The sequence below is a fragment of the Heliangelus exortis genome, chromosome 1 (assembly GCF_036169615.1).
Source record: "Heliangelus exortis chromosome 1, bHelExo1.hap1, whole genome shotgun sequence".
NCBI lineage: Eukaryota > Metazoa > Chordata > Aves > Apodiformes > Trochilidae > Heliangelus > Heliangelus exortis.
Window position 1 is genome coordinate 193530058 of NC_092422.1, and position 22493 is coordinate 193552550.

At 44.4% G+C, this 22493-nt stretch overlaps 1 protein-coding gene across 3 annotated transcripts in view; it reads left to right on the forward strand.

Annotated features, from left to right (window-relative positions):
• Positions 1 to 22493, forward strand: part of SFMBT2 (Scm like with four mbt domains 2) — a 121762-nt gene that overhangs the window by 71609 nt on the left and 27660 nt on the right. For all 3 annotated transcript variants that reach the window (XM_071734192.1, XM_071734194.1, XM_071734195.1), the window contains 6 exons: positions 2600 to 2701; positions 3354 to 3501; positions 9405 to 9487; positions 13158 to 13284; positions 20509 to 20622; positions 21946 to 21988. In XM_071734192.1, the coding sequence (XP_071590293.1) occupies positions 2600 to 2701; positions 3354 to 3501; positions 9405 to 9487; positions 13158 to 13284; positions 20509 to 20622; positions 21946 to 21988 (617 nt within the window). The remainder of the gene's footprint in view (positions 1 to 2599; positions 2702 to 3353; positions 3502 to 9404; positions 9488 to 13157; positions 13285 to 20508; positions 20623 to 21945; positions 21989 to 22493) is intronic.

The following is a 22493-nucleotide window of genomic DNA, read 5'->3' on the forward strand; positions in this document are numbered from 1 at the left end:
CATGAGCTCCCCTTGTGAGTTCCCTCTTGCTGTTAATTTAATGGGGAGGATATTTACTTTCCATGCTGAGTGAGAAGGGAGATTTGATCCTGAGGTTCATAGTGTGTGGAGAAAAGGGGATATGCTTTGGAAGTAAAATAGCTTTAAATGTTACTAGGTTTTTTTTTTCTTCTACATGATTATTTTTTCCCTTTGAAAAGGCAAAAAAAAACCAAATGGAAGCTAAATTTGGACGAAGACAAATTTGGAAGAACCAAAGAAATGGATTTGAATAAAAATGAGAGGCAATATGGTTTGGTCTTGGTATATTTTGGTCTCAATCAACAAATCATTTAGAGTGGATGGGACTACTTGTATGTTTAAAGATAAACATGATTAAATAGTTCTGATAGGAAGGTTCTGCAGGGTCAGTTCACTACAAGGGGCCTGCAGGAAAGCTTGGGGGGGGACTTTCCACAAGGATGTGTAGTGATAGGATGAGGGAAAATGCCTTTAAACTGGAAGATAGGATGTTTGGGTTGGACATTAGGAAGAAATTCTGTAGTGTGAGGGTGGTGAGATGCTGGCACAGGTTGCCCAGAGAAGCTGTGGCTGCCCCATCCCTGGAAGTGTTCAAGGCCATGTTGGATGGGGCTTGGAGCACCTGGTTTAGTGGGAGGTGTCCTTGCTCATGTCAGGCAGGTTGGACCCAGTTGGTCTTCAGAGTCTGTTCCAAACCATTCTGTGATCCTGTGGTACCTCTGGGTGTACTTTTTGCTAAGTCACCTTTTCTTTACAACCTCACCCCAAGGATGAAAAGATGCTGGGCATGGATTCTTGTGCAGGAGGAGGCAGCCTCCAGTCCAGGTGCTTTTTGCCTTTGGAGATTTGAAATTCAGTGGTGGTGAAGTCTGATTTTTGGAGCCATTGCCTTTTGCCAGAGGAAGCCTTTTCAGTAGTACAGAAGGCAGTTTTGATAACCTGTCAGATGCATCCCTGGTACTAAGCAGCCTCTGGGTATGAGGAGCCAGATTCTCCTCCCTAGTTCAAATTTGTATTCAATGAAACCTGTTGTAAAGCTGCTAGAAATGGGTCTCTGGTTCCTCTGGAGCTTTAGTGATATGGAGGTGACTGCCAGGAAGCTCAGGTATGTCTGATGGTTACATTGCCCCAACCTCTTGAACGTCTGCTCCTTTTTCAGCCATTTGTTCACTGAGCTTTGGGCCCTTATGGCTAAATCTTCCTCAGTTTCCCCATCACTATATACTTACCCTGCTGTGAGACTCAATTATTTTTTTAGTTATTTTTTTTACTGCTTTTTGGTTCTCAGGGAAAAGGCTCCCTAACACTGCAGGCTGGCAAGGTGAAAAGAACAATTCTTTTAGCCAAGGTTGGAGCTTGTGGAGAAATCTTATCACTAATGGCAGCAGGGATGTACGATCCCAAAATAGAAGTTGTGAAGCCTGCAAGTGAAGACAGTTCTTGGGAAAAGCAAGCACAGTGGCATGCAACTTTGGATCAATAAAAAAATCATTTTAAAACAAGAATACAACACGTAGCAATGAATGTAGATGGGAATGACATTGCTAACCACTTACTGGATCACAAGCTTTCTGCATATATTTTGGAGTTGTCTGTGTGTGTGTATTAAATATAACATAATCTCTTTTTATGCTTGTATTGACTAATGCACAGATGGTTTAGAACTGCTGAAGGACATTTTTATTGAATGAACACAGAATGTGATCATTACTCTGGGATTAGGATGCCAGCTTGAGCACCTGCTAGACAGGGGTCATGAGAAATGGAATAATTTGATAGGTGTTAAACACTTAACTGGGGGCAAGGCAGGGAATTGAATCTGGGTTTCTTCTAAGTTCTGGGTCTACATCCCTCTGCCAACCCCAAACTGCTTTTTGCAACCCTCTGGGTGCAGCCAGGTTTGATCCCAGGTGGAAGTGTTGCAGTGGACTTGTTCTTGAACACACTTAACATGTTTTCCCACCAGCGTGTTCTCTTGTTGCCCACATTTTGGGTCGAAGTTCACTGCCTGGTCCTCCATCCACCTTTAGCTGTAGAAGAGACTTTCCCATCTTGCAGCAAGTGGAAACCAAGCCCATGTTCTTATTTTGGTGCCCTGCAGGAGCTGGGAATCCACCAGGGTAAATCAAGGCCATCCTGAGATGTTTGCACTCCTGCTTTGTATTACTCTGGGGTAACCTCAGGTTGAGTCCTGACATCTCTGGAGCTCAGGTTGGTGTCTGACTGCCCAAGGTTGATTTTCAAGTAGCCATTTCTCAGGCAGTTTCTTATTTTAGTGAGTCTGATCTCCTTCTTGAATAAGTTTAAGTTAGATGCTGCCTATGGGATGGATGCACATTGTGCTTTAGATATGATGGGCTTGGTCCTGCAGATCTGTCCTCTCTCTTGCTGTGTTTTGGTTGACATGAAAAGAACAGAGAATTAGGGGCACCCAGTATGAGCTGGGATCGTTCTGCTGATCACCCAAGTGACAAAACCCACGTGGGCACATGTAAAATATCTTTGCAAAGGTGTCATCTCCTCCTTGGTGGATGATGCTGCCACACTGTGTGTTCCTTGTTCCCATCTCTTCCCACAGGACCACGCTGATTTGAGAAACCACTTCTTCACTGTAGGGATGAAGCTGGAAGCAGTCAATATGAAGGAGCCATTTCATATTTGTCCTGCATCAGTGACCAAGGTGAGCTCCTGAAAAGAACCTGTATAGAAACTTCTTACTGATTTCCACTCTATTTAGGGAAACTCAAGAGTGTTACTTCATAGAATGGAGAACAGATCAAGAAATAAGTTTAAAATCTATGGGTGCTCCAAATAAATGGATTGTTTATGTCCAACAGGCATCACCAGGTGGTGCACAACTATATTTGAACTCAGATTCCCTGGGGAGGAGCATGTCTGCCTTCCACTTCCCTGTAAAAAAAGGGGATCCCTCTTTGATCTTTCTCACTGCCTATGGGTTTTCCCTGCACATCTGGGGAACTTTTCAAATAAAACAACTGGATGGAGGGGGTACCTGGATGTTTAATCCATAGTTTCAAAGGAAAGAAAGAGGAAGGCTGTGGGATCTCTAGGATTTCCTCCAGTTCCTGCTCAGCTATGGGCACACTGGGTTACCTTGAACCCCACAGCTTTCCTTTGCCTCAGTTTCCCCATCTCTAAAACTCAAAGTTCAGTGTCTTTCGTGGAAATATTTAGATGGAAAGCATTAGGTGAGAGCAAGTTATTTGCAGGAGTGGTTTGATTTCAGGCTCTGTCTGTTCTGGCTTTCCATATTTCCTAAAGTTACAGCAGATTTAACTTCTGATTTTATTTTCTTCTTTTTCACCCCTCAGGTTTTTAACAATCATTATTTACAAGTGACCATTGATGACTTGAGACCTGAAGCCAGCAAAATCTCAATGCTTTGCCATGCTGATTCCTTAGGGATCTTGCCAATACAGTGGTGCCTTAAAAATGGAGTCAATCTCACACCTCCCAAGGGTTTGTATTGCTTCTCAGTGATTTGCAGGTTTCCTCTGAAGGAAATTTGTCTCTTCTTAGTGCCTTTAAAACTGTGATGTTTTTTGCTGCAGAGCATCACCCTAAGTATCTCAAGCCGTCACAGCTCTCTTGAATCACTGGGGCTGTTCTGGCTCTTACCACCCTGTGAACATCTCTGCAAATGCATCTTGTTGGTGGATTGATGTGTCTGTGCTTTGTAGTGCCCAGCAGCCTGCACCAGAGCCTAGTGAATTCCTGTAAAATACATCTTAGTGATGCTTTGTGTGTGGAGAGAGCAAAAGGAGCATTGAGAGTCATGTCATGCTAGAAGCAAATCATCTGTCTCTCCATAGCATCCACCTCAGTGCAACACTAAAGCCAAGCAAAGCTCCTAAATCTCAATGTCTAAACTAAACTCAGGGCTGTCTTGCCCAGGAGCATGCAGCCATTTCCTTAGCTGGCTCAAAAATCCCAGATTGTTAGCAGTGTTCAGGTCAGAGCCAGGAGAAGGAGGCTCCAACCGTGCTGTTTCCCAACTTTGTAGCCGTGCAGTTAATTACTTCCAATTTCAGACAGCCACCTGTGGTGCCCTGGTGATACTTCTTCACTTGCAAAATGTGTTGGCTGGCTGGAATTTTAGGGTTTTTTTGAAGCTGGCTGGGGTGTTGACCCTTTGCCAGAAATTGATGTTGCTTGGGAGAAAAAGAAATGCCTGGGGAGGGGAGAAAAATCCCACTTAAGGTTTGCACATGCAGATTGCTTTTAATTTTGGAAATTATATGCTGCTGCCAAACCCAGGGAAGCAAAGGATTATTCTCTGCTAGGTTCAGAGTCCTCTTACATATATCCAGAGTGCCTCTTCAGCACATGTAATGTGAAATTCCCAGCAAAGTCCTGGGGTTCTGAGCTTGCAGCTGCATATGGGATGTGTCCATAATTACTGTGGTGCCTTTACTGAAATAAATGTGCTGTCTGAGGGCTTCTGCTTCAATCTGGGTGTAACAACCATGGCTGTGTAAGTACACACTGATATTGGCCAGAAATGCAGCTAAAATGAAAGTCAATGGAATGTTTTCTCTTTTTTTTCCACCCCAAATTCACACAGCTTCCCCCAGGCCATACAGTTCCTTCCAGACCATGGGCCAGACACTTCTCTTTACAAGGTCATGGCCTGATAATTTTCAGTCCCAGCTGGCACAAAGCCAGCCTGAGATGGGGTTTTATAGGCTGGGTGTTTGCAAGCTCTTGTTTTAGATGCCAACATTCTTAGTAGTAGCATCTGTTAGACAGAAATACCTCAACTTGGCCAGTAAAGCCTGAAGGGCAGGTGGGTATCTGGTGGGATGGTTGGTAAGAAAGCATAGGGAAGTCTCCCCTGGCAAAAATAAAGTTTACTTGATGCTGTCAGATCAGAAATCCTGGAGGGAAGCTATTAAAAAAAAGGCATCAGGCAGATAAATGCATGCTGTGTCTTGTTGTATTTCTTGTGCTGTGTATGAGGGCTGCATGCCTAAACTGCATCTTAGCATCTTGGGTGTCAAAATCCTTTTCCATTGGCAGAACCCAGCCTTTGGGTCACTAAAATATAATCAGAAGTGGGAATTTTTTGCAAACCAAACAAGAAACCACCAAAAAAACCCACAAGCCACCAAACAAGGAAAGCAGAGGGAAAGTGGAAAGCATCCAAACCCCCACTGATGGAGCCAGATTTGGATAAAGAAATAGCCAGGACTGATAGGAGAGGGATGCACTGCTGTGAAAGTGAAGTAGGCTGTGGTGTGAGCTGGCTGCTAATGAGAAGGTCTGCAGGAGGAGGAGGAAATCCCACCATTTCCATTTGCATCCCTGGACAACTCTACCTTCCCTGGCATGGCCAGAAATGTCCTTCTTGCACATGGATTTCACCAGCTTCCTCCTATCCCAGCACTCACGTGTTCCTGACCAACTTCACCCTCACCAGAGAAAATGTTGGTAATATTTAGTGTTGCCCAAAGGCAAGAGGTTCCTATGGAGCAAAAGAAAACAGTGGAAGAATTCCTTTTTCTATATTTTTTTTTTTTTTTTTTTATTTTTTTTTTTTTTTTTTTTTTTTTTTTTTATTTGTGAAGAATGTTTGCTTGGGTCTGGTTTGGTTGGGGTTTTTTGGGTTTTTTTTTTTTTGGTTGTTTTTTGTTAATTTGTTGTTGACAGCTTCTCTGCTTCTGTGATTTTCAGATCAACTCATTTTATTTCATCAGAGCACTGTGCCAGGTTGGGGTATTTGAGCTCAGAATCTCGTAGCCATTCTCTTGCCTTTTTGCCTCTCAGGCCTTTGTTGAAGCCAAACACACTGAGGATGAGCCCTGAACAGGAGGTGCAAACATTTGCTGCTAGAAATAGAGAGCAGTATTTTCCTGTGCAGTGCCAAATATGAATACCCATTTAGTGTTGCTGTGTAAACATTGAACAAACACTGTTTATATTTATTAGAGCTGGATTTAAAGACCATTTCCCTTTAGAGTAGCACCCATTGTTCCTTTTGTATGAGATATTAAAAGAGGGGAAAATATTTCAGTAGGGCTTCTAGTTGGAAAGCTGACTAAGGAAATGACACTTTCAAAACCTCTAATTACATTTCTGTTGTTGTGTTTGCTGCTTCTTGTATTTTGCCCTCTACTCTGCCCTCGTGAGACCCCACCTGAAGTACTGCATCCAGTTCTGGAGCCCCTTTTGCAGGAGGGACATGGACATGTTGGAGTGTGTCCAGAGAAGGGCCACAAGGATGCTCAGAGGAGGGCTATGGAGCACCTTTCCTATGAGGACAGACTGAGAGAGTTGGGGTTATTCAGTCTGGATAGGAGAAGGCTCAGAGGAGACCTTATTGCAGCCTTCCAGTATCTGAAGGGGCTACAAGAAAGCTGGGGACAGACTTTTTAGGATGTCAGGGAGTGATAGGACTAAGGGGAATGGATTCAAACCAGAGGAGGGAAGATTTAGATTGGATATTAGGAAAAAGTTCTTCACCATGAGGGTGGTGAGAGACTGGAACAGGTTGCCCAGAGAGGTGGTGGAAGCCCCATCCATCCCTGGACGTTTTTAAGGCCAGGCTGGACAGGGCTCTGAGCAACCTGGTCTGGCAGGAGGTGTCCCTGCCCATGGCAGGGGGGTTGGAACTGGATGATCTTAAAGGTCCCTTCCAACCTTGAAAATTCTATGAATCTTAAATAACTGCTGAGAAATAACTGTTGTAGAAAGCAGTGATTTTTCACATGTTTGGGAAGCAGCAGGTGAATCCCACAAGCAATGCTTTGAGCTATGTTATTACTTGATTATTGCTTCAGCTAAATCTTACAGGATAAGAGTATGTGAATGCCATGTGCTAATGGAGGTACTTGTTACATGGTACCTCTCCATGTGCTAAAGGTGGTGGCTTATATCATGTTGCTCCAGGAAAAGGCCAGATAGAGGTCCAGGCTGGTTTAAATCCAATTCCTGAGTATGGTCCTCTGGGATTCATCCTCGCTGGACTGCTGAAGCAAGCTATGGCAAACCCTCTTACTGCCTTCCCAGGTTTCCTATCTGTTCAAATCCCCAACAAGAGGGTTTTCCCAGTCATTTTGGTAGTGGTGAAACCAGCAGGTGGTTGGTTGGTGACAGCACAGCTGAGTTTTTATACCTCACTGAAACTTTGTCAGTTTTCAACCATTCTGCCAAGGTCTTGTGTAGTTGCAGATAACATTCAAAACCTGTCTGTGAGGGTTTTAAACCAGAGATGAGAGGACGTGCAGGACATGGGCTGGTTTTTGGGTCCCTGAAGCTGTAGCAGCTGGGGTGGATCAGGTGAAGACAGAGAGAGAACAGTTGTCTACATTAATTCACCCACCCCATCACCCACCCCATCACCCACCCCATCACCCACCCCATCACCCACCCCATCACCCACCCCATCACCCACCCCATCACCCACCCCATCACCCACCCCATCACCCACCCCATCACCCACCCCATCACCCACCCCATCACCCACCCCATCACCCACCCCATCACCCACCCCATCACCCACCCCATCACCCACCCCATCACCCACCCCATCACCCACCCATCCCATCTTCTGGAGTCCATGGAGAGTGGGAGGGACTTTCACAGGGAGGACAGACATCAGCTCTAGATCTGCCTGTTTGTCCCTTGACTCTTTAGGGAACCCAGGGTGACAGGTGTTGCAATCTCCACTGCAAACATCTGTATGGGATCCAGGGAATCCCCTTCTGACACAGTGATGTGCATCTCTCTTCCTGTTTTCCATTTCATTTTGTGAAGCTGAAAAGTGCCTGGCAAGCAGTAGCTGGAGAGAGGAGAGAAAAAAAGAAAAGGGAGAAGAAAAATACTGTTGCAGAAATTGGTAGTTAGAAAACAGTGCAAGGATACTTTTTTTCCATATAAAAAATGAATGTCCTTTTTAATTAATTGTCCTTTTTTACTTCCATGTGCATTTTTGTTTCTATATTTCTGGTTATTATCTACTTTCATGCCCCCCAGAGACAGGCATCTGAGCTCAGGGCTTTATCTCATTAATTTGTTTGTCCTGGATGCAGTAATTAGGATTAGAAGTTCATTTTATCCCAGATCCTTGCATCTTAGCAGCAGGCTTAGGACTTTATTTTCAAAATTTTTACTTCATTGTTTTTGCTCTGGATGACTGACGGGTGACTTCACCCAGTATTCCATTCCTTTCTTGCCTACAAAAATTATCACTATTTCCATAGTCATAAATGATTCATTCCCATCTCATCTTGAGTGTCCCTTCTTGGCTATCAATGAAAAAGTAATTCAGGGATGTTCTGTGAAATGAGGCCAAGTTCAGGTGCAAGGCAGGGAGATTGAAGGGAGAATTTGGCCTTTAGGGGACTCCTGAAACTTTGCAGTGGGAGTAATTCTGCATTAATGTTATTAGAATATCAGCAGTATTGTCACAGGGCTCTGGACAGGATTTGCACTTAAGAGCTTCAAGTGTTGTAAGAGGCATGAAAGACTTAAGAGGCAAACAAAAACCACACAAAACAACCCAAAAAACAAACCCAAGTAATAACAGTCAGGTAAGAAGAATGAATGAGCAAATGTCTGTTTTGCTTCTATGAAACTCAGAAGTCAGAGACTGGTTTGGGTTGGAATTTATCTTAAAGATTATTTAGTTCCAGTCCTCCTGCCATGGGCAGGGGCACCAGTGTTTCTTCCCTGTTTTTGCAAGAAGCAGAGGCTGAAAGGAGCATCTGGTTGCTGAAACTTTAATCTGGGAAATGTGTGTTCATTTTCATGCTCTGCTCCGGATTTCCAAACAGCCTTGGATAATGTTCTTATTGTGGTGGGAGTCAGCTCAGGAAACCTGAGATGCTGGAAAGTCACTAATGGAGGGTAGAGCCATGGCAGTGGAGACAGAGGAGAATTTCTCTCATGCTTCAGAAGAGAGGATGGCTCAGCTTCTGATCATGCTGGTCCAGTCCCTGTTTATTTTTGAGGCACCCTTGTGTTCCATAACTCCCTCTTCTGATGGATAAAGGAGAAAGAAGTCCATGAGTAGCCCCACTTGGAAACTGGGGACAGTTGCAATTCTTGGTAGTTATGGAGGTATGATAGATGCTCACAGGAAAGGGCAAATAAGGAAAATTGGTGTGTTCTATTAGTTTTTAACAAAGACCTGGAGTTTTCAAAGTGAAATGTAGAAGTGGGTGCTGGAGAAGCGTTGGTGTCACCTCTCATGGCTTGTGAGAGGCATCCAGAGAACTTCCCTGCTGGTACTGCACAGCTGACTGAGGTGGGATGGGATGAAACCTGCAATACAACTGGTTATTTCTGTGGGGCCCATTTCATGCTTGCTCTTTGCTGTGAAGTGATGGCTGATGGCATTTTCCTGTTTCCCCATCCTGCAGGTTACTCTGGCCAGGACTTTGACTGGGCAGACTATCAGAAGCAGTGTGGAGCAGAGGCAGCCCCTCACCCCTGCTTCAGAAACGTAAGTTCTCTCCTTGCCTTTGCATTGCTCCCCTCATGCCCACGTGTAAAAAAAAAACTATCCCTCCCAGAAGAGCTGCAGCAAGGCTTTGGGAGGTTCCTACAGCCACCATGAGGAGAAACAGACCAAGCCAGAGGAGTGTTCTGGGTCTCCATCCCTAAAAGGGATTTGATTCATTTCGTTTTCCTGGTCATCATGTGCTCTGTGATGTTGTGCAGCATCTAACACAAGAAGGATCTCAACTGAATGTTACAATTAATTCAAATACTATTTTAAAAAAAGGGACTAGGTAAAATAATTTCATTGTCTCATGCATCCCTTTTCACATTTTAGGTGTTCTTTCTAGTTCCCAGGGGGATACACTCAACCAAACCAAATGTGTTTAAAAGCTAAGGGTGAAACTGCTCAGCTTGGAGTGTGAGAAGAGTGATGAACCTGCATGGATGTCTTTGGGACAGCTGATGTGGTTCCTTAACACAGCAACAGTGATGTGAGAAGCACCACATCATTTGTTGGAAGCCATCAAGATTCAGAGCTTTAGAAAAAAATCTTTTGAAGTCTTTTTTCTGTCAAGGACAGTCTGGTGTGGCTTGATCCACAGATATTCATCACTCAGTGAAAGGCAGATGTAGCCTTCTGCCTCTGCCAGTAACCTGGTGCTCGTGTTGATGCTCCCATCAACAGGTGGAAGCTGAGATCCCATCAATAACTGGGAATGTGGCACTTCAGATGAGTGCAGAAGGGTTTGCAAAATGAAGCAGTCTTGTGTATGGAGGACAAGCAGGTTCCCTTGGGAGTTACATAGATTTTACTCAGAAGTTACAACACTGGGGAACAAGGTGTTGGTGCAAAGCAGAATGGAGATGTTCTCACAGGATCCCAGTCCTGCATCTTTTTGCATGGCCTTCCTCATCTGCACTCTGAGGGTGATGAGAGACTGGCACAGACTGCCCAGGGAAGCTGTGATTGCCCCATCCCTAGAAGTGTTGAAGGCCAGGTTGGATGGGGCTTGGAGCAACCTTGTCTAGTGCCAGGTGTTCATGTCAGAGAGGTTGGATCATGATGATCTTTAAGGTCCCTTCTAACCCAAAATATTTTGTGATTCTATGATCTGTTGTGGCCCAAGGGCACCCTGGCTTAGAACAGACCTCTGAGGGTGATCTGGTGCATTTGAACACTTTCTGTTGTTGAATATAGAAGAGCTGTGTCATCAACAGAGTTTTACCTGGGAATCAAATCAGAGTTGGAATTTCTTTGCCCCATTTATTATGCTGTCTGTGCAAATCCCTCTCCCTCAAGGGACTTCAGAGATTTCCCCAAGTTCTGCAAGAAGCTGGACAATGCTGCATCTCACCAAGAGAGTGGAACAACATCTCATTTCTGCAGTTCTGCAAGCACCCCTCCCTTTTCTTTATGTCTCTTTTCCTTTTGTCAAGTCATGGATCTGTGCTCTCAGCACTGAGAACAGTCTCTGAGTAATAGCCTCTGAAGATAAAATCTCAGCCCTTCTTCCCCCACACTTTTTTTTTCCTTTTTCTTTTTTTCCTAAGGAAACGTTCATCAGATGAACATGTGTCTGTTATTCTTCTGCTCTCAATAGCCCAGTTCTCTGCAGAGAGATGTGATCTCACCCTTATCATTTGTGCAACCTCCCTGACAGGTCAGCCCATTTGCTCCGTGCAGACACATCTCCCACCTGGTGCAGCCAGCCATGGAGCTGGGAGGGGATGTGCTGGAGCTGTTTTCCCTGGGGGGGCATATTCAACAAGGGGAGGCAGTTATGAAATGGATTGACATGCCCAAATGATTATTAAAATAAACTCCCAGCTAACTGTTTTGCCATTGATTTGGGGTGAATTAGCCTCCAGCCCCGGACTGCGATGAAAGGAGCTGGTGTGATGATAAATGATGTTTCCTTGTTAAGTGACATAAAAGGCATTTAACCAGACTCACCCTGGTTTTCTGCAGTCCTGGCTGCTGGAAGATTTTACAGGGAGAAGCTGATCTGTGTGCTGAGCAAGGCTCATGACAGTCCGAGCAATGATTGAGACTAGCATCATGTTTTTGGAAGACCTCTTGATGAGGAGAGAAAAAAAAAAAAAAAAAAAAGAAAGACCAAATCCAGTGTTTCTTCTCTCACAAAGAGCTCCCAGTGATTGGTCCAGAATGAAGTTCCTGTGATTTTAGGTGCTGTACAAGGAGCAGAAGGGTTGAATTGGAGCAGGTCCAGAGGAGGGCTATGAAAATGATCAGGGGGCTGGAACACCTCTCCTGCAAAGCCAGGCTGAGGGAGTTGGGGTTGTTCAGCCTGGAGAGAAGGCGGCTCTGGGGAGACCTAATAGTGACCTTCAAGTATCTGAAGGTGCCTGAAGGATACTTGCCTGAAGGAAGACTGGAGAGGGACTGCTTGCAGGGGCCTGGGGTTCTAGGATGAGGGGCAATGGCTTTGAATTAGAGAAGAGTAGATGTAGATTGGATGTGAGGAAAAAATTCTTTACCATGAGGGTAGTGGAAAAATGGAAGAGGTTGCCCAGGGAGGTGGTTGAGGCCTCATCCCTGGAGATATTCAAGGTGGGGCTTGAGGAGGCTCTGAGCATCCTGATCTGGTTGAGGGTGTCCCTGCTGACTGCAGGGGGGTTGGACTGGGTGACCCTTAGAGGTCCCTTCCAACCCAAATTATTCTATGATTCTATTACTCTATTTATTTGAGTTTCAAGTTGCTCCCATGAGATTGCTGGATGAAGGGGTGGTGTCACTTGACTGTGTGCAAAGAGAGACATCCAAGTGCCCACAGCTGCTGTGGTGCAGAACAGGTAGAACAGAGGGGAGAAAAATGCAAGGAAAGGAGGCCCTGGCATAGTCACAGGTATTGCATCCATGTGTTTTAGGGATAGTAGTGGTGGGAATATTGGGAAGAGACTGAGAGTAAGTAAAAGAAGGGACACTGGAAAAGGGACAGAGGTTAAGGATGAAAGTGAGGATTAGCTTGGGGCTTGAGTTGTGGAGAAGGTTTTGGGAAGGACTGTAAGGTCTTGTGGTTCCTTTGCACTTGGGGTCACCTGTAACAGCTACAGATGGGAGTTCTGGTTACACAGCTGGCTCCATCTACACCCACTTGTGACTGATGGACTTACAAACCTGATGTCTGCAGAGAAGGACCTTACACATTGAGCTGAAATAATCCATGAATTAAAACATACTTGAGTAGGTGATGAAATTTCTCCAGCCTCACTCGGCACGGGCAACTAAATGTGTGAAGTTTCTCTGGTCTTAGCCAAGACGTAGGAACCCTTCTTGTGGTAGCCCATCAGCAACAGGACACAGCAAATACACCACTAGCAGACATTTAAATACTCTTGGAGCTGGTGTGGAGTAACCTCCTGGTTGGTCTCTGAGAGTTAAGGAATAAACCATCAAATACTTTGATGAAAACACAGGATAAACCATCAAATACTTTGCTTCCTGGTTTGTTGCCATCATTGTTTTTATTTTCATACGGGTGTCCAGGGCAGCTTTATTTTCATTCTGGATGCTTGACTGTTCTTCAGTGTCTCCAGCACTTCCAGTGAAAAGCAGACCATGCTAAATTTATGCTTCCCAGTGGACAGCCTAATTAAAGTCATGCAGTGCTGCAGTGCCATGCTTCAGTGTTGGTCCTTGACTCTTTCAGACATCCTTCAGCCGTGGCTTTACCAAGAACATGAAGCTGGAGGCAGTGAACCCCAGGAACCCTGCAGAGATTTGTGTCGCCTCCATCACCTCAGTTAAAGGACGGTTAATGTGGCTTCACCTTGAAGGTAAGTGCTGGAAAATCTGCTTGTGTTTGTGGGGGTCACTGAAACACTGATGGGCTTGTTCTTCATGCTCTGCACAAAACTGCATCCTCCTGCCTTTCCTGTTTATGTGCTGTCCTGGTTTGGGCCAGGATAAAGGGGATTTTCTGTCTTGTAATTTTGCTTTCAGCTCAGTCTCTTGTCAGGAGCTGCACTTGCTGAAATTCACAGCAAGTTTCTCAGTCAGTGTCTGCTGCTGGGACTGAGCCCACTCCATGGTTATAGTTACTGCTGGAGACTGATATGCAGAACAAAGGACACTTCTCAGTTCTGAGGAACATTTTGCCCTCTGGAAGGAGAAAATGAGTGAAAAGGTCACACCTGAAACCCTCCCATAGGGATGAACAGACCAAAATCGACCAAACAGAGTATTCCATCCCATACACCTCATACTCAGTATAAATTTGAGGGATCACGAGGGTCAAACCCCTTCGTGCTTCCCCTTCTTCCCCTCTCCCTGTTTGCTTCAGCATCCTGGGAGAATTCTGTGCTCCTGATCCATTCTGGGAGAAGGTCTGTGCTCCCGATCCATTCCAGCCTGAATCTGTGTGTTCCTGCCTCCAGCTCCCAACTGCTCCTGACCCCAGGATTCCAGCCTGGACTTTCCCAGGGCTGCCCTGCAGCCTCAGTGGGGATGGGAGAGTTACTGGGGGGGAGGGGGGAGGAACATGGTATCAATTTTCCTGTATATTTGTATATATTTAGTAACTTTTCCTTTTTATCATTACTGTGATAATGATAAAACATTCCTTTTATCATTACAAACTGTGTAGTTTAGTTTCCAACTTAGTCTCTCTCCCTATTTCTTTCTCCTTTTTTTCTCCTTTCTTTTATCAGGGAGGGGAGGGGGATTAATAAAGAGCATTTGTCGTTCAGTTTAATTGCTGGACCAGTGTTAACCATGACATATGCATAGACCAATAATACTTTATAAAGAATTCTCTTCCCCTGCTCTCTCCCTGAGGGAGTCACAAGACCTTCCACCCTCCCATCCATGTGGACTTGACCATCATCATCTCCACTGATGACTGAAACCTTCTTGCTATCATCATGATCAGCATCCATCCTGGGTCCAGGTGTTTGCCTCACCTGTGCAGCTGAGATGTCCACTGTGATTTCCAGCAGGCACTCATGGGATCTCCTGTCCCCCTGCAACCACATTCCTTCCTTCCTCTTCCTTTCCCAATTTTTTGTTCACCTGGGCATGGTGAACCTTTCTGTATACCTGCAGGATATGCTGCTGCTCACCATGGCCATCACATGTTCATATTCTTCATCCCTGTGACTGGATGATTTCTTTGTTGATCTAAGAGAGCTCTTGTAGACAGGAACTCTATAACACAGATTGCAGAAAGCCATCACCCCATGGAGAAAATCACCTCTGCACAAGCAGTAATAGGAGAGTGCTGAAAAACTAGCAGAGCATAATAATGTATCAAAACTTCCATTTATACCTTTTTTGAAATGAGGTACAGATGAGCTCATTTTTCATGTGATTTTGCTCCTGGAACTTTCTTTCTCAATTCATCTGGGCAAAGGCTTCTTACAAAAGTGTAATTTAGAACAACACAGGGATTCTTATAATTATTTCTTTAAAGACAGTGTTATCTGTAAAGTCACTGAGAGCAAAAAACTGGTCATTTCAGTGTCTTGATAGGCACTGTGGTAAACCATAAAGTTGCAGCGTGTTTCATTGTCACAATACAGTTCTGTTTTTACCCATCAAGGTAACACACTGTTGTTTGAAGCTACTGGCTTCATCTATAATGAATGTAAGAGCTTCAGTTTCCCTCTGAAATCAATAGTAATTGGGTCAGCATCACCTACAAATGTAATATTCTTTGCTTTTTTCTGAAGCACCATGAAAATATTAAAGGCACCTCTGGTGGCCCTTGGTCCAGCCCATCACCAACCTCTGGAAGATCTGTGCTTTTTCCTGATGAATGGCCAAGGCACACATGCTGTCCCTTGTGCTGCCACCTCTGACACAGTCAAAAAGCAACATCTTGCTGGAACCCTAAGCTACCATTATGACACATGAGAAGTGATGCTTAAAATGCCTCCACCCCTTTGCTTGCTGTTTGCCAGATACTGTGCAGCTCTGCTCCTGCATTTCTGATGGATCCCAGCAGATGTTTCAAGGCATCCCTGAGATACTGAGCTGATGGAGAAGCATCTCTTAAACCATTGCTTCATACAACTCCAGGAGATACCATGGTATTTTGTTTCAGTCAGCTGGGGGGAAAGCAAGGTCCAGTCATGTTCTGCAGCTCAGGGAGGGGTGCATGATGTTGGTATCCCAGTATCCTAACAGGAAGAAAGGATATAGAGGAGCAAAGCTTGTTCTGGGCTTCACATTGCAGAGTTACCCTGCAGAGAGGAGGATCCAAAAGAAACAGAGCAAGTCTTCCCTTTGCTGAAGTCAGTGACACCTGCTCGCTCCATGTGAGCTCTGTAGCAGGAGGGGGAGGGAGGAAAATTGTCACCCATGTCTTCTCTGATGGTCCCCAGTGTCAGTAGATTGGCTCATGAGTAATTTTCCTGAAGTTGATTAAGTCCAGGCTGCTGACAATGTTGTGGACCCTTAGTCTTGGAGATTAATGCAATTTAATTTGGTCCTTCCAGGGTGGAACAGCTAGGAAAAGGTTAATGGGGGTACAAAATGTAGTCAAGCACAGGATTTCAGGAGAGGATGGAGGAACAGGGATCATGACTAGGGGTTCTTGCAGAAATCCCATGTGAGATGGAATCAAGCCTGATGTGTACAAAAAGTCACTTTTCCTCCTCTGCAAGATGCTCAACTTTTGGGGCTGGAAGACCATGGAAGCCAGGCTGACAGTAACCATGGAGCTTCAGCAGCAGCTGGCACATCACCTTCATCATCATGCTGCATTGAAGAAGAAATATTTCAGCATCTGACTGTGCAGATGAGAGACTTTGTGCAGGTCTCTCATCAAAGCCCTTGGAGTCAGTAAAAGCATTGTCAGGGAACCCAAAGTTACTCCTGTACTTGAAGCTTGCTCTAAAATAAAAGAAAGACAGATGTTCTGGGGCTTCTAGCTCTACAAAAGTAGCATTATATGGTAGACAAGGCTTTCCTGATGCTTCCTTGGTAAATTCTCAGAGATTTATGACTCAGTTGCTGCCTGAAGAGAGATCCTTCCTGACCTGAAGCTTACAAGGCCAAATCATTCATGCTTCTCTTGTCTTTCCTGCACAAAATATTTCTTTGTGGTTTGGGCCAGCTGAGATCTGGGGAGAGCAGAGTTGCAGGTGAGGGCTGTAGAGAGAGGTCAGCATCTTCAGCATCTTTGCTGTTGGTAGATCTCTGTGCAGTGGTGGGTTTTGTTATTGACATCTGAGATAGCTGCCTGCCTTCTGACTCAGGGTGGCAAAAGCTCATCTGGGCACGCAGCAGATGTTGTTAAAGAGCTGGAATTAATGCTTGTTTGAAACTTAGTTTTTACTAAGGCCAAATTTACATCCATCTGCTCAAGGGATCAGGCCCATTTTGGCAACTTCCTTTCTTCAATGGCCAGGTGCCTTCACTTTTAGATGCAGATGTTATGGGGTTTGGGATTCCTTTTTCTTTACACACACACACACACACACACACACACACACACACACAGAGTCTGTGATACTACACTGAGTAGACTCAGTGTCTACTAAACTCTTGCCCATTATAGTAAATAGGAAGTGGTGGAAGTGAGTCTTTCAATCAGCTGGTCCTTCAAGACCCTGGAGAGAGGCAGAGAGAGGGCCACACACTCCCACCTCACTCTTTCCCCTCATCTCTTTCTCCCCACCTTTTACTTTTTTAATATCTTAAAGAATGTTGTGGTTTTTGGTTTTTTTTACAACTTGTCATAAATAAAACTTGCGTTCATGTCCTTGTCTTTTGAGTTGGGTGATATAGATGCTTTGTTTTATATCTCAATACCAGGAACAGGATGCCCTGTAGTATAACAAGAAGATGCAAAGGCCTGCAAAAATAAAAAGAAGTCTTTGCTGCTGTTGAAATGTGTGACTACGGGACACAGAGCCCTAGACTAAAATCCGCCACTAAAGAAAAAACTCTGCTTGCAGAGCTGTTAAAGGCTTGAACGCTGGCATGGTTTTTTTTTCCTCCATTAGTGCACTATTGTTTCTAACTGATTATTTATATCCTGGAAGCAGCAAGACTCCCCAGCTACCCTGGGAGCCCATCACTGAAGACCTCGGGTCCCACCATTTATCATGGGCACGTCTGAAGCTTTCATTGTTGCCCTCCCAGTTTCGCTGCCTGACAGCCCAAACTGCAGCCATAAAACAGGAGGCAGTAGTTAAAGCAGCCTGGCGTTGGACATGAGGGAACATTGCTTCATAAATCACACTTTGTACAGTAGGAAAACTCTGTAAACTTCAGAGTGAGCATTTGATGAGCAGGGGTAGTGTTCCCCTGTGGTGGCAAAGAAACCTGGGGGTGATCCACGGCTCCGTGCATCCCCTCGCTTTCTGCTGCTTTCTTACTCATCATCTGCTTTGTTAATTTTTACTGCTTCATTTTAGATTTTTAAAGCTGGAGCTTTCTGGCATGAATTTATACAAGTAATAATGTACACTCACTGCACAGTCTAGGAATTTGAGGAAAACTCTTTTTTAGTAGCTTCTCTGGAGAGGTTTCCCATAATTTTCCTTTTGGGAGTTTTCCGGAGTTACCGTTTCATTCTGCTCAAGATCTGTAGGAGGAGATGGAAGTTTTCCCTCACCCTTTGACCAATGCCCCTGTTCTCTTTTTCATTTAACCCCTCAAGTCTGAGGCCATATCTTAGTCTGGAAAGACAGCTGTGTAAAATGCAGCAAATGAAACTAATGAATTTCACACCAGTTGTTTTCCACCTGTGGGAGTCAGGCCAAACGAAGCTCTAAGATGTTGGAAGTGGAAGGCAGGGTTATCAATTGCCAGGGGGAAAAAGCAGTGCCTGGGAGGAGAGAGGAGCTGTGAATATGTTTTACAAGAGGAATAGTGATGCTGCAGGAGAACAAATGTGGTGCTTCCTTGCTTGTCAGGGTGGCTGCATCTGTAGACTTGAAAGCCAAAATCCTGTCATATCTGTTGTTGCTTGCAAACAGGAAAGTGCATTTGATCAGGTCTGGATGTTTTGTTTGGTTGGTTTGGTTTTTGTTTTTTTTTTGTTAGAATTACACCATAGAACAGTTTCAGTAATGACAATAGTGGATTTTCCCAAGTCTAGGGAAATTTCAGTAGGAACATGTGTTGACCTCTTGCTCTGTTTAGGGCTTGCCCACTTTGTGCACCTCTTGCCACTGGCTTAAGCAGTTCTCACATGAGTTCCTTGGCTGGTTAGGTGAAAATGTTTTGACCTCTGAGGAGTGCAGTTTTCAACAGGTTCAATGACCTCTTGATAGTTTGTCATGGAGGGAAATGGTATTGCAGGGAATGCCAGCAGTGGAGACCTTGTATGGAGGCTCAGCTGCTCATCTGGGCAGGTTGTGTCCTGCATCATGTGCCTTCACCCCATCTTCATCCCTTTGGCATATCCCAGTGAAACAGAGACTGTATCTTCAATGTATAATGCATGAGCACGATGCAGGGCTCAGAGGAATACCACGAAGACATCTATGAATCTATGCAGACATCATGATTTCATTTTTTTTTTAATTATTTCCTCCAGCACTGTCTGCACCAGCACCTATTTTCCTGCTTCCTTTGGGTTTTCATACACTCACACATTCTCAAAGTGCAGCAGGTTTATTACCAAAGACAAGATTGATCCAAATCTCAGCCTTGGTGCCATTCCCATCACAAAGTTCAATTACTGTTTCAATTACTCCACAAGCACTTGATGAACACTCATTAGTGGGAAGTTCCCCATAGTCATCTGGCTGTGCAGAGTCAAACACTGCTGTGTTACACAGGAGGCAAAGATGCTGTAGCAGATGCAAAGTCAAGGATGCTGCAGGGAAAGCTGCTGATCCTTTGGTCTCTTTTATTAGGAGATCATCTCATGCTGGTGCTGGAGCTCTGGGTCCCAGGGTGAAAGTGGCAGAGAGGGGTGAAGTTGTTGGCCAGGCTGTGCCAGCACAGGCAGACTTGAATTGGAGTAATTAAATAGTGTCTTGACTCAGGAACCAGAGGTGTTTGCAAAAGCCCTAATAGCCAAGCTGGAAGAGGTTTGCTTTAAGCAGAGACTTGCAATGTTTGGAGTCAGTGTTACACTGGAGATCACAGTATCCTGGAATGGTTTTTGTTGGAAGGGACTGTACAGATCATCTGGGTCCAGCCCCCCTCTAACCTTGGCCTTGGAACACTTCCAGGAATGGGGCAGCCACAGCTTCTCTGGGCAACCTGTGACAGGGTCTCACCACCCTCACAGGGAAGAATTTCTTCCTAATATCTAACCTAAATCTACCTTCTTCCAGCTTAAAGCCATTAACCCTTGTTCAGATGCTACATACTCTGCCAAAATGTCCCTCCTGAGCTTTCCTGTAGCCCCATTCAGGTACTGGAAGGTGCTCCAAGGTCTTCACCAGGCTGAACAACCCCAACTCTCTCAGCCTTATCATCTGTCCCACTGGGGTTTTTTTATAATACCTCTCTGTTACTGGGTGATTAACTCATGTTTCATGAGCAGTGAGGAGAACTCATGGCATCTCTGTACAGAAGAGTTGTCATTGTCCACCCTTAAAAAAGAGTGACTCAAGGACAAAACTACACAGAAAAGCTTTATTGGAGTGTTGGGGCATAAAGGACCATCACCTGAGCTATCATCCTGTTACAGCCCATGTACACTCTCTCATCACTAAGAGCAAGCACCCAACTGCTCCTCTCCTAACTTGCTTGGGCAACTCTACAAAGAAAAATGAGGGGTCAGTCAGGCCATCCTGCTGGGGAAAGTCATGCGTGTTTAACCTTACTGGCTTTTAGCTGCCTCACTGCACACCCTTAGAGTGCCCTTAATGGGGATTTTCTCTGGAATCACATCCCACTGTAAATGCAGCAGCCTTATCATTGCTGCCTGTGCAGAACTGTAGATGAAATGATGCCTGATTCTGATGCAGGGAAAGCAGATTTATTTTTTTACGTGTTTCATCATTTACTCCCCTTGGTTTATGATGAATGCTTGAATGGCTCTGAGCTTGGTATTCCCGTGTCTAAATTGCATTATAAATTTGTGCTTATAGGTTTACAGATGCCCTCTCCAGAGTACATAGTTGATGTAGAATCTATGGACATTTTCCCTGTTGGCTGGTGTGAAGCAAATGCATATAACCTGACTCCACCACACAAAGGTGTTTGTAAGTACCTGGAAACCTCAAGCAGCACAGATACTATTACATCAAGGAGTTTATCAGGGAGTTTGTCTTATGTCTATAATCCAGTTCTTGAAATTACCAACCCAGCTAGTAGACTGGTAACCAGGCTGGGAGTGCTCTGTAATAAACAGTAATCTAGTTAGTGACCAGTCTCTTCAGCATGGGGATTATGCAATTTGTACTGTGAGATCAGTCTGCCCAAAAAAAGTGGATTATTTTTTTTTAACTTTTTGCACTGGAAAAGTCATTACATCATTGGGGATTCCATGGTGTAACCTGTTGGTTTGGTGTGACCTGTGGGTTTGGTGTAACCTGTGGGTTTTCCCTGTGGTTATGGGAGTGAAACTCCCTTTTCTTGCACTGAGCCCAATTCACTTGGACAGCCGAGTGAATTACAGACCCACAACCTTCCACTGAAAAAACCCCAAAATATAGGGTGAAGTGGGCATAAAGTGGCCAAAGAGATGCTCCAGCTAAGTTAAGAAATCTTTACTGGCCCCCTGTGATTGTGCATCTGCCCCTTCCCAGGGTATCTACTCATTATTTCACTGCCCTTACAGCTCTGAGATTTCTCTAGTATTTAATTTCAGCATCTCCCAATACATTTAAGCATAGAGTGTTTTGTTCTGCCTACTGTACTTGTAAAGATGAATTTCTTAACCTTTGGTTTGCATTTGAAGGCAGTTCATGAGTGCTCAGTGGCTTGGTGTTCCTTTCCTATGCCTCACAGATTCCATCCAACCCCGATCTCAAGTCACCAGACGACAAATGAGCCCTGCTGTTTACATTAATTAACATCTGAAAGGCAAATTTTAAAATGTGTCAACCCTTTTGAAGAGTTAAATATGGTTAAGTTAAGAATCAGGCAGCTGGGGCCTAATTTGGCAGAATACTGCTATGGCAACATTATGCAGCCTTATCACAATTTATAGCTGGGGATAAATTATGCTGGAGGTAATCATGCTTGTAAAATGTAATCTTATCCATATGTGTTTCTGTATGGAAAAATATTTGTGTTTTTACTTTAAATTCTTTTTTATGCTGATCCTATAAAACACGATATTAGCATTCCAGAGGAAAGATTAAATGTATTATTACATCTTTAAAGTAGGTTTTAATGATGTAGTGACTTACTTTAAAAATGCCACGAAAAGATGGTGATAGTAATTAAATACCATTTCATTGTGTTAGAAGTGGTTTTATAGGCAGTGCATTTACTCAGCTCTTCATGTGTTATGGGTGCACTTTATAGGACAGGAGAGTACAAACCTATTTTTATTTTTCTTCCTCGCTTCATTTCTGCAGTGCGAAGGAAGAGAAGGATTGCAGTTGTGCAACCAGAAAAGCAGTAAGTTTTTATTATTTAAAGTTGTATTTTTACTGTGATCATCCAGGGGGGATGTTGCACAGCAGCTGGGTGACTTTGATGACTACTGCCCAGATCCTGCAGCAAGTCAGCAAGGGGATTCTTTTAACTCTTAAGATATTTATCAGTGTATTAGAAAATCTTTGTAATAGATTTTTTTTCCACTAGCTAGGGCTGTATAACCAGCATCTGATGGCCAATGAGGGATGCTTATGGAAGATGGACACGTAGCAGGAGGGCATTTCCCCATCTATCCCTTGTGGTTCCTAGAAATGGAAATTTAAGGGGTTTGAGAGTGAATGTTTGCAGCTTGAAAGGCTAAAGCTCACAGACCAGAGCCTATTTTTGGAGGCAGGGTGCGTCTGACTCCTTCTGCAATGTGCTGGCACTGGGCTATGATAAACCATGTGGAAGCAGGGTTGCATTTGAGTTATCTCCATTCCTTGCTCCAGGCAGGTGCTGGTGTGTATCTCTCAGTCCAGCCTGA